Source organism: Malaya genurostris, chromosome 2, assembly GCF_030247185.1.
Source record: "Malaya genurostris strain Urasoe2022 chromosome 2, Malgen_1.1, whole genome shotgun sequence".
Lineage (NCBI taxonomy): Eukaryota > Metazoa > Arthropoda > Insecta > Diptera > Culicidae > Malaya > Malaya genurostris.
Window position 1 is genome coordinate 158886466 of NC_080571.1, and position 13934 is coordinate 158900399.

The 13934-nt window shown below is 40.7% G+C and overlaps 1 protein-coding gene across 1 annotated transcript; it reads right to left on the reverse strand.

Annotated features, from left to right (window-relative positions):
- Positions 1–4635: 4635 nt before the first annotated feature.
- LOC131428934 (uncharacterized) lies at positions 4636–10803 on the reverse strand. The gene has a single exon (XM_058592993.1). It carries the CDS (start codon positions 10801–10803, stop codon positions 4636–4638), a length of 6168 nt encoding a protein of 2055 aa, XP_058448976.1.
- Between the last annotated feature and the right edge of the window lie 3131 nt (positions 10804–13934).

Consider the following 13934-nt stretch of genomic DNA (forward strand, 5'->3'; position numbering starts at 1 on the left):
ATCGAAATTTTTCGTAATAGGGGACTTAAATGCTAAGCATGTCCAGTGGAATTGTAGGCAAAATAACAGTAATGGTAAAATACTTCATAATCAACTCTCAGCTGGTTACTTCACAGTTCTTCATCCCAGTAATCCTATTTGTTTCTCTTCCGTGAAAAACCCGTCTACAATTGATCTGGTTCTAACAGATCAAAGTCACATTTGTAGTGAACCGATTACACATGCTGACTTTGACTCAGATCATCTTCCTGTAACATTCAGACTTTCCAACGAAGCTATAATTAATCCAATTAGTTCTATTTTCAATTATCATAGAGCTAATTGGTTGGATTACAGATCTCACATTGAAAATCATGTGGATCATGAAACTATTTTAGAAAATTCTGCGGACATCGACACAGCAATTGATAATTTGAGTCATTATATTATCGAAGCTAGAAATCTTTCAGTTCCCAAAGCTCAAACTAAATTAAATTCTCCTATCATCGATGACAATCTTCAACTGCTCATTCGGTTGAAGAATGTTCGTCGACGACAATATCAACGTTCTCGTGATCCTGCTATGAAAAACATAGTTAAGGATTTACAAAAAGAAATTAAACATAGATTTACTCTTTTGCGAAATGAAAATTTCGCTAAAGAAGTTGAACAAATTAAACCATATTCTAAACCTTTCTGGAAACTTTCCAAGGTTCTTAAGAAACCTCAGAAACCAATTCCTGCTCTCAAGGAAGGAAATCAAATACTTCTTACAAATGGTGAAAAAGCTCAAAAACTAGCTCAGCAGTTCGAGAGTGTCCACAATTTTAATTTAAACGTTGTGAGTCCTATTGAAAATGAAGTCTCACTGAAATATGATCATATTTCAACCCAAGTGTTATCACACGATGACATTATTGAGACGAATTTTGATGAAATTAAATCAATTATTAGGAAACTCAAAAACATGAAGGCTCCTGGTAATGATGGAATTTTTAATATTCTTATTAAAAATCTTCCCGATGTTGCCTTGAGACTCCTGGTTAAAATTTTCAACATGGCATTTTGGTTAAAATTTTCCACAAGTGTTTTTCATTAGCTTACTTCCCAAAAAGATGGAAATACGCTGAAGTAATTCCTATCCTCAAACCTGATAAAAATCCAGCAGAAACATCAAGTTATCGACCAATCAACTTACTTTCTTCTATCAGTAAACTTTTAGAAAAAATTATCTTGTTGAGAGTGATGTCTCATATAAATGAGAATTCATTTTTTTACCAGAGCAGTTTGGATTTCGTCATGAACATTCAACTACTCATCAACTTGTCAGAGTAACGAACATGATAAAATCAAATAAATCTTCTGGGTTATCCACTGGAGTTGCTCTTCTAGACATAGAAAAAGCATTCGACAGTGTCTGGCACAAAGGTTTAATAGCAAAAATTTCTGATTTCCAGTATCCTATTTATTTGATTAAAATGATTCAAAATTATTTAACTGATCGTACTCTTCAGGTTAGCTATCAGAATTGTACATCTGAATTGCTACCCGTACGAGCCGGTGTTCCGCAGGGTTCGAGTGTAGCTCCAATCTTGTATAATATTTTCACTTCTGATCTTCCAAATCTACCCGTTGGTTGTCAGAAATCGTTATTCTGTGACGACACAAGTCTGTTAGCCACAGGTAGAAATCTAAGAGTGATCTGCAGTCGCCTACAAAGAAGTTTAAATATTTTCAGTGATTATCTGTCAAAATGGAAAATTAAACCAAATGCAGCAAAAACGCAATTAATTATCTTTCCTCACAAGCCAAGAGCTTCTTTTCTTAAACCAAACAATAATCACATTCTCAAATTGAATGGCTTGGAATTGACATGGTCTGATCAAGCTAAATACTTAGGTTTAACGTATGACAAAAAACTCACTTTCAAGGATCACATTGAAGGAATCCAGGCAAAGTGTAATAAATATATTAAATGTTTATATCCTCTTATAAACAGAAATTCTAAGCTCTGTCTAAAAAACAAATTGTTAATTTATAAACAAATTTTCAGACCAGCCATGCTTTATGCGGTACCAATTTGGTCAAGCTGTTGTTCCACCAGGAAGAAAACGCTTCAAAGGATTCAGAATAAAATTCTGAAAATGATTCTGAAGCGTCCTCCCTGGTTTAGTACAAATGAGTTACACAGACTCACAAATATAGAACCATTAGATGTAATGTCACATAATATTATAAGCAAATTCCGACAAAAATCGATGCAATCTTCAATTGAATCGATTCGCTCTCTGTATTAGTTAGTAAGTTAGTATATAAGTTCCTTTTCCCCATTACACAATACAAGTAGGTTTAGAATTTTCCCTACACAAAAATCTCAGAATTGCGGAAGCAAATGATGTCTTCATGGTAATAACCAAATCATATATATATATATATATATATAACAGGGCTGAAAAGTCACCACTTGTGGCTGAACACCCAATTTAAATCTTAATAATTTAATTTTAACTCATATTCCAATAAATAGTTATTTAAAAAAAAAAAAAAAAAAAAATAAAAAAAAATAAAAAAAAAAGTTTTCCATGTACTGAATATATATTCCAGTATAAATGCTTTAATTTCATCTGCGAGTAATGTATATTTGGGCAGTTCATGTCAATGTAATTAGAAACGCTTAACGCTTAAAAATTGCTTCTAAAGTGAAGTAATAGTATTTGTATTTTCTTGAAAGTACATCTGTAGCATTAGGCTTATATGCAACAATCTTGAAAACGGTATCAAAAAAGTCCTTCCAGCGAGCCATTACGCAAGAGGAGAAATTTTTTAATGCCATGTGAACATTTTGCTTGTGAATTTCCTCTTGAGAATTTGAATCTTTTGTTGCATTTCTATATCATCTGTGAGTTTAATGATAAAGCTATAAGCAGCTAAAATAAGGCAAAATTTCGTTGTTCAAGCGGTGAACGATTAGTTCCCGACGAGACTACCAGTGAACAAATATTTATTGCAATAGGTCTTAAGTTCAAATAATTGAATAATTCACGCGATTTTTATTAAGGCCAATAAGCCATCCGTCAATATTCACTTTGAAAACTAATTTCGAATGACTCGGTACTCGCTGAAAGTAAATCATAATAGTAAACGGCAGAGAAAAGTTTTTTCTTTCATCTGGTGTTAAATTTAATACTCTAGTTTTCATAGGTTGCCTGCAATTTCTTTCGAAAGTGGCTTATTGGCCGTTATAAAAAAAAGCGTGAATTAGTTAAAACAACTAAGATAATTTTTGCTTTCATGCTTGTAGGCAGAGTTTTAAATATTCATTTTCAATGACTGAATAATTTGCACCTTCAGTTAAATATTACTGAACATCACTTCTATGCAAGTCGTTGGATTACTATGATGAATATTTTATGTTTGAAAGGGAACCGAAGTACATTCGGCTGGGGTTTATTCATATTCACTATGAAATGAATACACTGTTCAACTCATCAATGAAGAATTGATATTCGAAACAGTGCACTGTTGCTAGATTTGAATTTATACTAGTGATCATTTTTCCCATTTGTACACCCAAACCTCCATTTACGAACCTTATATATGTATCACTCACTCGTTTGCGTATATGTGTATATATTTATACATATAAATAATCGCCAATATTTATATGTATTAAGAAATACAAATATTTGCACATATGCGTACGTATATTAATACATATATACATATATAAGTTACGTAAATGGAGGTTTGGGTGTACTGATTTTCTAGAGAGGTTACATCATACGTCAATGTGTAAGAAAGTAATATTTATTCTGTTGATACATCATTTTCGTTTCCGGTAGAAGCAATAGTTGATTAATTTGATGTGTAGCGCATTTATTTATCTACTCTTCATTTTTTCAATACATTATCGTAAGTGGAATGCTACTTTTTTCGATTGATCGGTTATCTTCAATTTTGTAACGTACGGGTTAGATTTTCTTTCGAGCTGCAAATATTTCTAGAACATTACACATTTCCATACATTCAGAGACATAACTGGATGTCGTGAATACGAATAAAACTGACATAATTTCTTCTACTTTCGAATTCGATTATTATGGTTGTTCCCGAAAGTAAACACCGTCTTTGTAGTTGCCTTACTATGCAGCTAAAAGGCTGTAATTTATTGAATTATTTAGTAGATATATAAAGGGTAAGTATAATCGCTTCTTACATTTTCAGTGTTTCTTCTTCTTTCTTTTCAGGTATCACCGCGGAAGGATGACTAATTGTAATCTATAATATCAACGGTAAGTTTTAGGTTAAGCTTTAATTCACACATTTATGGTAAGTATTTAACTAGTGGTAAGGTAAGTAATACATGTAATAATTCTTTTACTCTAAACGTACCTCAATTGTACTGTTCCACTTACTACGTGGATGAATCAAGTTAGATTTAGAAATTCCAAACAGAATAGATATTAAATCCAATCCGACTACAATTTGCACAACCGATCGCTTTAATGTTTTTACTGTCTTTATCTGACTCTTGCACTAGTGACATTTGTCAAGGTTGTTAGAAATTGCTTTTTATACCCTGTGGTAACTTTCTTGCGAGGAATAGGGCAGGGTGGTTCGCACATCTAATCGGCGAGAGGTATCGTCGACATTCCCCTACCCGTGAATCATCCCCGATTCCGAAGCGATTCGCTCCGAGTTCTGGCTACTGCTTACGACATCTAGAACGGCTAGTTTCACCGCCGGCCTAGCAAACACTCCTCTGTTTGTCTGCACCGTCGCTCTTCTTACTTGTCCGGTATTATCCGGAAACGTCTCGAGAATGCGTCCTCGTTCCCAACGGTTTCTAGCTTGTTCATCGACGACGACAACTAGATCGCCCGGTTCTAATGGTTTAACTGCATCGAACCATTTCGTCTGTCGCGTTAACATTGGAAGATATTCCCGAACCCACCTTCGCCAGAATTCATCTACGATGTGCTGCGCTAGCTTCCAACTATCCCGTAGAATGTATCCTTTAGCTACAGGATCGCTCGGTGGTTGTTTAATCCCGTTTGAACTGTATAGCAGGAAATGATTCGGCGTGAGTGACTCTTGATCTTCTGCTTCCAACGGTACGTAGGTCAGTGGTCGGGAATTTACAATGCCTTCCGCTTCCAACATGATAGTTTCTAAAACCTCATCACTTGGATGTCGGGGACTGTCTGAGATAGCTTTCATCGCAACCTTTACGGATTTAACCATGCGTTCCCTTGGTCCACCCATATGCGGAGCTGCAGGAACGTTAAAATGCCACTGCGTATCTGCGTTCGTGAATGTGGCGGCACAGTGCTTGGATATTTTCTCGATTTTCGACCTTTCTTCTGACAACTGGCGATTTGCTCCAACGAAGTTGGTGCCATTATCGGAGAAAATCTCAAGAGGCGCGCCCCGCCGAGACACAAATCTTCTGACTGCCATTACACAAGAGATTGTTGAAAGGCTATGCACCAGTTCCAAATGAACTGCCCGAATCGTGAGACAGGTGAACAAGCATATCCAGCGCTTTACCAGACTGCGTCCAATTTTGACCTCGAACGGTCCCATATAATCGACACCGACGTACGTAAATGGTCGAATAAATGGCGTTAAGCGTACTTTGGGAAGCGGTCCCATTAACGGTGGCACCGGAACAGCTTTCTTCACTTTACAGTGCTGACAAATTCTTCCAACTTGGCGTATGAATGTTCGCAATTTTGGAATGTGAAACTTCTGTCGCAATTCGTTGTAAACTGTTTCGTTGTTCGCATGAAGAAACCGTCGATGGAAAGCATCCACAAGAAGGAAGGTTATTCGGCTGTTCCTGGGAAGTACTACTGGGTACCTGGTCGCGTAGGGAATATGTGATGCATTTCCGATTCGGCCTTTGATCCGAACAAGTCCTTTATCGTCCAGATAGAGAGCCATCGACCTCAGCGAGCTTTGTTTACTAACACTGCAACCCTTCGTCAATGCCTGAATCTCTTCCTCATATGACTGCGCTTGCGCCTGGCGCCAGAGAGCTTCCTCTGCCTTATTGAACTCATCCTGCCGAAGACAACTACCGCTTTCAGATTGTTTCCATTTATTTATTGCTTTATAAACATAAGCCATCGCCCTTACTAATCGATTCCAGTTAGAAAAACGATCTGCATTAACGATCTCCTCTACTGCCTGGTGTACTGCTACTACTCGAACTTCTTCAACGGAGGCATCCGCTTCATCTACTTTAGTAGACTGTTTGGGCCACTGCTCTTTCGTGGGTAAAAATGAGGGGGCTTGAAACCAACGGCTGTCTGGATCAAACGACAATCCTGTATTCCACTTCGTGGCATCGTCAGCTACGTTGAGCTTTGAAGGCACGTAGTACCATTCATCAACACTGGTAAGCGAAAGGATTTCACCGACTCGAAACAACACGAACGGAGGATATCGACGACTGTCGGAGCGAAGCCAGGCTAGAACTACCGTTGAATCTGTCCACAGGAATCGTCTTCTTATGTTGACCGTGAGTGCAGAGCTTACGGTTTGCATTAATCGAGCTCCCATCATAGCCGCTTGAATTTCCAACCTAGGAACTGAAAGTGGAAGAATTGGCGCAACCTTTGTTTTTGCTGCTACTAGAGAACACCAGCAACTTCCGTTATTCGACATCCTCAGATATGCTACACATGCACATGCCGACACGCTGGCATCTGTGAACACATGAATCTCGATTTCATCCACCTCCTTAGGTCCAACAAAATAACATCGGGGTATCTTTACTTCGTCGATCTTGTCGTACAACTCAATCCATCTACTCCAAAGATCGCTTAAGCACTCAGAAATCGGTTCGTCCCAGTTAGTTCCTGCACGCCAAATTTCTTGCATTAGGATTTTTCCTTGGACCACAAAATGTGCTACGAATCCCAAGGGGTCATACAGTTTCATTACTGTTCGTAGCACTTGCCGTTTTGTCGGAGTTACAATATTGCTACCTAGAACATCTTTAACGGCTGATCGATCGAAGGTAAAGCGATCCGTTGACGGAACCCACACCAATCCTAAGATTCGCTCGCACGAAGGATTTTTGTCCAAACCTAGCGACTTACTGTTCAACGACTCGGTTTCTCCCAGACGATCGAGCACATTCGACGAGTTCGACAATATCTTTCCGAATTCGAAACCTGCTGCAGCGTGGATGAGCTGCACTTCTTCAATTAGTTTTACTGCTTCATCCTCCGAATTGACACTGTCCAGAAAATCGTCGACGTAGTGGTTGTAAACGATTGCATCTGCTGCTCTGGGATATAATTTGGCATATTCGAGAGCGTTTCTGTTCTTTACGAACTGTGCCGTACACGGTAAGCTGGTTGCTCCGAACATAGCGACGTTGATTACGTACACCTGCACTTCATCTGCTGGACTGTTACGCCACAGGAAGCACTGCGACCACTTATCCTCTTCCCGAATGAGAATTCTCAGAAACATTTCGCGAATATCCGAGCATACTGCTATTTTGCCTTCTCGAAAACGTAGCAAAAGGTTGACTAGCGATACGAGCAGATCCGGACCTTTGAGCAGCATATCATTAAACGCAGCACCTAACGGTAGAAACCATGTTCGCCTAGTGTTTACTTTTGCTAATTCTTCTGGCGATATTTTTCGAACGTACTGTTTCTGCTCGTAGCTTTTGATTTGATCAATGACTTTTATCCGTAAGTCGGGGTCTTTTGCTAACCGTTTCTCTAAGCCTCTCAACCTGCTGATCGCCATTTGATAGCTGTTCGGGAAATTCCGCTCGTCATTTCGCCAAAGCAAACCCGTCTCCATTCGGTTTCCTTTTCGTACCGTTGTTACCTCCAAAATACTACGTGCTCGTTTATCTTCTTCCGATTCTAACTGATGCGTCGAAACTACTTCTTCCACCGCAAAAAACTTCCGCATTGCATCATGTAGGCTGCTGTTGCTCATGTTGTCACATGAATGGATGTGTAACTGTTCAACCGAGTCTCCATTTCCACAATTCCTTCCGTACACGCACCATCCCAACCGAGTTTTCGACGCTACAGGTTCACTACTACAGCCTTCTCTTGTCTTCAAGCTAGTTAGAAGCCGTACGTGTTCCAAACCGATTATCATACCAGGTTTGGAATCGATGTAGCTGGCTACGGGAAGTCCTTGAAGATGCGGAAATCTATCCGACAACTCTGAATAGTCCAGTGTTTGACTTGGAAGACCTAGCTCACGCACCGTACGAACATTAGCCAGCTGAAACATTTCCTTATGTTCGTCTCCGGATATTTTAATACTCAGCCTCCTTGAAGTTTTTTCATGTCTGCTAACCTTTCCGGTCCAACTCAGCCATAGATGATCAGGTTCTCCTTCTATGCCAAGCTGTGCAGCGATTCCTTCTTCAAGCAGTGTACACGACGATCCATCATCTAGGAATACGAAGGTGTTTACTTCTCTTCCGTTTCCATACAGCGTAACTGGCAAATAACGAAACAACGAAAAGGATTTCGTATGATGATGGTTCTGATGAACGACTTCTTCCGACCTATGACCATTTCCGTCGTCATTGCGACTACTGTGTAGTAGCATATTATGTCGAACTCGACATCCATCTTGTCCACATTCCTTCTTCGATCTACACGGCCATTTACGATGCGGAATCAAGCACAACCGGCACAAGTTCTTCTGTCGAACTGCCTTCCACCGACCTCCAACGTCTAAAGATTTGAAACCGCGACAATTTATAATCTGATGGTCGTCTTTCCCACAGTAAGCGCACGCTTTTGAAGTAGATTCCTCGACTGACCTGTATTTCGACGTACTAGGCAGCACGCTGGAATGAGTAAATAGCTTTTCTTTTTGCTTCTGTTTTTCCGTTCTCTTCGACTGTTGATAGTTTTGGACAGAGACTACATCAATGCAAAGCTCGGAAGCTAAATTCACTAGTCCTGACATAAATCCGTTGAACGTCGCCAGGTTGACGTTCGTATACGCTTGCTTGAACGTGCCCCACTGCATCTTCAATGAAGCGGGCAATTTATCAACTAATTCTTGAAGTAACATAGGATTCGATAAATGTGCTTGTTGTTCGGCCAACACAATGTGATCAACGAGATTTTGTATCGCCAATCCGTAGCAGACAATGGAACTCAGATTTTCTGACTTTGGCGGTGGAACGTTTCGCACTTTCTTCAGAATCTCGGGTCTACCGTAGAGCTTTTGTAATGTATCCATCACGTACGGCACGGACGCTGGTAAAAGTAGACGACTCCTTACTGCTTCCAGTGCGGCACCTCCTAAGCAACGTTGTAATCTGGCTAGATTCTCAGCGTCGGTGTATCCACAAACATCCGTTGTATTCTTAAAAGAACTGTAGAAGATGGGCCACTCGTGAGGATCCCCGTTGAACCTCGGTAATTCACGCGGCATAACCTGCCTAGCCGCCAACTGAGCACTTTTCGGCCCTACGCTAACTGGAACATCGTGTCTATTTCCATAAACTCCCAACGATGATGGTACAACAAACGGTACTGACGTCGGTCTTACAGCAGAAACAGGCACACTTGTTGGTGGATAATAACTCGAAACAGGATATTCGGGTAGCCATGGAACGCCGGAAACTGCCAAACCGGGAATCGAAGGATGCTGCACAGTAGAAGTGATTGTGGCCAAGCCAGGAATCGAACGGTAGCTCCTATCGGGTAGCGGAGATGAAGACACTGGATTCAAAACGGGAAATTCCGGTAACCATGGAACTCCGGAAACTGCCAAACCAGAAATCGAAGGATGCTGCACAGTAGAAGTGAATACTGTATTTCCAGAAGAGACAAGTCCTGAGTTAGTTAGGTTTTTTTTATACAACTGCAATGAAGACATTGGCGGAATCGTTTGGATTACTTCTCCGGTATTTATTCGTGAATATGAACAGACTGGCACTGCACGGATAAGAGCATCCGTAACGCTGGGCAGAATCGATGTTGAAATTGTTGGTACAGATACGGGTATTAACGAAACGCTCGTCGACATTCCAGCAGCGGACGTGATCGAACTACCTCCGGCAGGGATCACTATACCAGAAACTACTGAAGAAATAGAATGCGGATTTGCTGTAGTTTTGCCCGGTGTTGATGCAAACGATTCGGTACTAATACTTTCACCTGGAACTGGAACTCCTGGATTGAGATTAAGCAAATTCGGATTGGTTACAGTAAGAACGTTCGAGACAAATGACGTTGGCTTTGGTACCGGAACATCATTCTTCTGGCAAACGACTGGTACTGGCAGGGTAACCTTCTGTTCAGACATTGTAGGCTCTGACTGTCCCGCTCTGTCAACTTGTGTTCCCTTATTAAGCCAGTTCTCCATTTGTTCACACCTTCTTTTCACGCTGATTCCACTTTTCCGACTTGATTTGCTAGAATCCTTTTCCTCTTCAATCTGAAGCAGCAATTCATATCGCTTCCGTAAGTACTCTTGTTCTATTTCGATTTGTTTCTGCTTCAAATTTTGCTGCTCCTCAAGAAGTTGAAGACTAAGCTGCAATTTCTGCGATGCTCGACTACTCTTGCTAACAGACGACTCATTGAAAGAAACAGCTGATTTCGATTCGCCATCCCAATCAGTCATGCATTTACTGCACTTAAAACTTCTATCCGGTTCGGCAATAGATTCACTAACACCAGCACACTGAAAGTGAATCCACGATTCACATACATCGCAACATACCATATCGTCATCGGCATCGGCACGATTGCACCTCTTGCAGTGCCTATCGTTATTACTCGATGTCAAATTATTTTGTTCGTCTGACATTTCGAACGACTATTTTAACCGAAATAGCGACCTAACTTTCCCTGAACGATTTATACAATTTATTTCACTCTAACCTAAACTGTACGGGACTCGCGATTAGTGGGTGACAGAAATATCTTCTATAACTATTATAGCGGTCGATATAAATCCACTCTCAAACCTCACTTCCGAGCGGTCGTCTTCGGTATTTACTCTCCTCCGACGAGTAGAATCCTTCTTCCGGGCGGTACGTACGCTGAAGGAACTTTTTGGTAACTATCCAACATCCAACTTAGGATGAAAATCCTTTTAGAAATGTTCCCGAAAGTAAACACCGTCTTTGTAGTTGCCTTACTATGCAGCTAAATGGCTATAATTTATTGAATTATTTAGTAGATATATAAAGGGTAAGTATAATCGCTTCTTACATTTTCAGTGTTTCTTCTTCTTTCTTTTCAGGTATCACCGCGGAAGGATGACTAATTGTAATCTATAATATCAACGGTAAGTTTTAGGTTAAGCTTTAATTCACACATTTATGGTAAGTATTTAACTAGTGGTAAGGTAAGTAATACATGTAATAATTCTTTTACTCTAAACGTACCTCAATTGTACTAACTGTTCCACTTACTACGTGGATGAATCAAGTTAGATTTAGAAATTCCAAACAGAATAGATATTAAATCCAATCCGACTAAAATTTGCACAACCGATCGCTTTAATGTTTTTACTGTCTTTATCTGACTCTTGCACTAGTGACATTTGTCAAGGTTGTTAGAAATTGCTTTTTATACCCTGTGGTAACTTTCTTGCGAGGAATAGGGCAGGGTGGTTCGCACATCTAATCGGCGAGAGGTATCGTCGACAATGGTTCTAAAAAGAACCGATTCGAAGAATTCTGTAATTAGGAACTGGATCTGAGTTCAAGAACTAAATTCAGAACTTAGAACAGACTCAGAACTCAGTTAAATTTTAGTTCTAAAACTACAATTTCGAAACTGAAATCAATTCCGGAATCTTTTTCCAGAATCCAGCTCAGCACACACGCTCTGAATTCTAAACCCATATTCCGGAACTAAGCTCTGAAACTTGAAGACGATTTTTCGTCACGACCATCAAATGGGTTGTATAGAGTAATACAAAGTTTCGCATAATTCTTTGAGAGTATTATAATGGTTCTAAAAAGAACCGAATAGAAGAATTCTAGAATAAGGAACTGGATCTGAGTTCAAGAACTAAATTTAGAACCCAGAACAGACTCAGAGATCAGTTGCAATTCTAAAACTAAAACTCTCATTATTGACGACCGCTGCTCCCGTCGATTGAAGTTCAAATGAAAGCACGACCTAAGCGTTTGAGGTTTGGCACCACGCAAAAGGTCTACTTTCAACGACGACTGCTCCACCTGACGAGTGAAGGCCAAATGAAAGCACGACCTAAGCGTTTGAGGTTTGGCACCACGCAAAAGGTCTGCTTTCATCGACGACTGCTCCACCTGACGATTGAAGTCCAAGTGAAAGCACGACCTAAGCATTTGAGGTTTTATACCACGCAAGAGGTCTACTTTCAACGACGACTGCTCCACCTGACGATTGAAGTCCAAATAAGAGTACGACCTAAGCGTTTAAGTTTGGCACCACGCAAAAGGTCTGCTTTCATCGACGACTGCTCCACCTGACGATTGAAGTCCAAATGAGAGCACGACCTAAGCGTTTGAGGTTTGGCACTACGCAAAAGGTCTGCTTTCATCGACGACTGCTCCACCTGACGATTGAAGTTCAAATGAAAGCACGACCTAAGCGTTTGAGGTTTGGCACCACGCAAAAGGTCTGCTTTCATCGACGACTGCTCCACCTGAGGATTGAAGTTCAAATGAAAGCACGACCTAAGCGTTTGAGGTTTGGCACCACGCAAAAGGTCTGTTTTCATCGACGACTGCTCCACCTGACGACTGAAGTCCAAATGAGAGCACGACCTAAGCGTTTGAGGTTTGGCACCACGAAAAAGGTCTGCTTTCAACGACGACTGCTCCACCTGACGACTGAAGTCCAAATGAGAGCACGACCTAAGCGTTTGAGGTTTGGCACCACGCGAAAGGTCTGCTTTCAACGACGACTGCTCCACCTGACGACTGAAGTCCAAATGAGAGCACGACCTAAGCGTTTGAGGTTTGGCACCACGCAAAAGGTCTGCTCTCATCCTTGACGACCGCTGCTCCCGACGATTGAAGTCCAAATGAAAGCACGACCTAAGCGTTTGAGGCTTTATACCACGTAAAACGTCTGCTCTCATCATTGACGACCGCTGCTCCCGACGATTGAAGTCCAAATGAAAGCACGACCTAAGCGTTTGAGGTTTTATACCACGCAAAAGGTCTGCTTTCATTGCCGACTGCTCCACCTGACGACTGAGTCTAAATGAGAGTTGCGACCTGAGAGTTTGAGGTGTTTAACCACGCAGAAGGTGCACTCTCCGAAGCTTCTGGTCCCACGACGTCTGCTTGCATCCAACGCACAAGAAGAAATGATCAAATTTCGACCACGGTTCCCCTTTTATACGCAGTCAGTTGAAGATATGTGCCTGACTACCTCAAAATCGTCGTCCTTGCGCGAAAAAGCCAAGCAAAAGTAAAGAGTTTTCCGCGTTGTTTTCAAAGTTTGAGAATTTGATGGCATACTTTGGGTACGGATTACTATAACGTCATTGATGGCATACTGGGCATTTACGCCTACGATATGACGATTTTGCCGAGACAAAGAATCAATTTTAAGGCTGAATAATCTGTTTTGCAGCTCTGAGCTGATTTTCGCGCGAATTCTTTGTGAAATTTCTTTTAGAAAAGCTATCATGTTGCCTGTATTTATGGTAACACCAACAGCAGCCGCCAATGGATCAATAATTTGCTTTAAACCATTCCATTGGAAACATCGCAGCGGAAGATTGTGAAATGTTATCATTTTCAACAATGAGTCCATCATTGCCGTTTCAACCTTCCGAGCAAACGGACGTGCATTGTGTTTACTGCGAAAGCGTTGAAAACCAGTACCGTGTGCGATAACGTGACCGGACGATCAAAACTAGATTATATCGCTATTGTGTAATAGACAATACAGACAGTGCTTTTTTCTGTGAGAGGTTTTTTGCACATTATA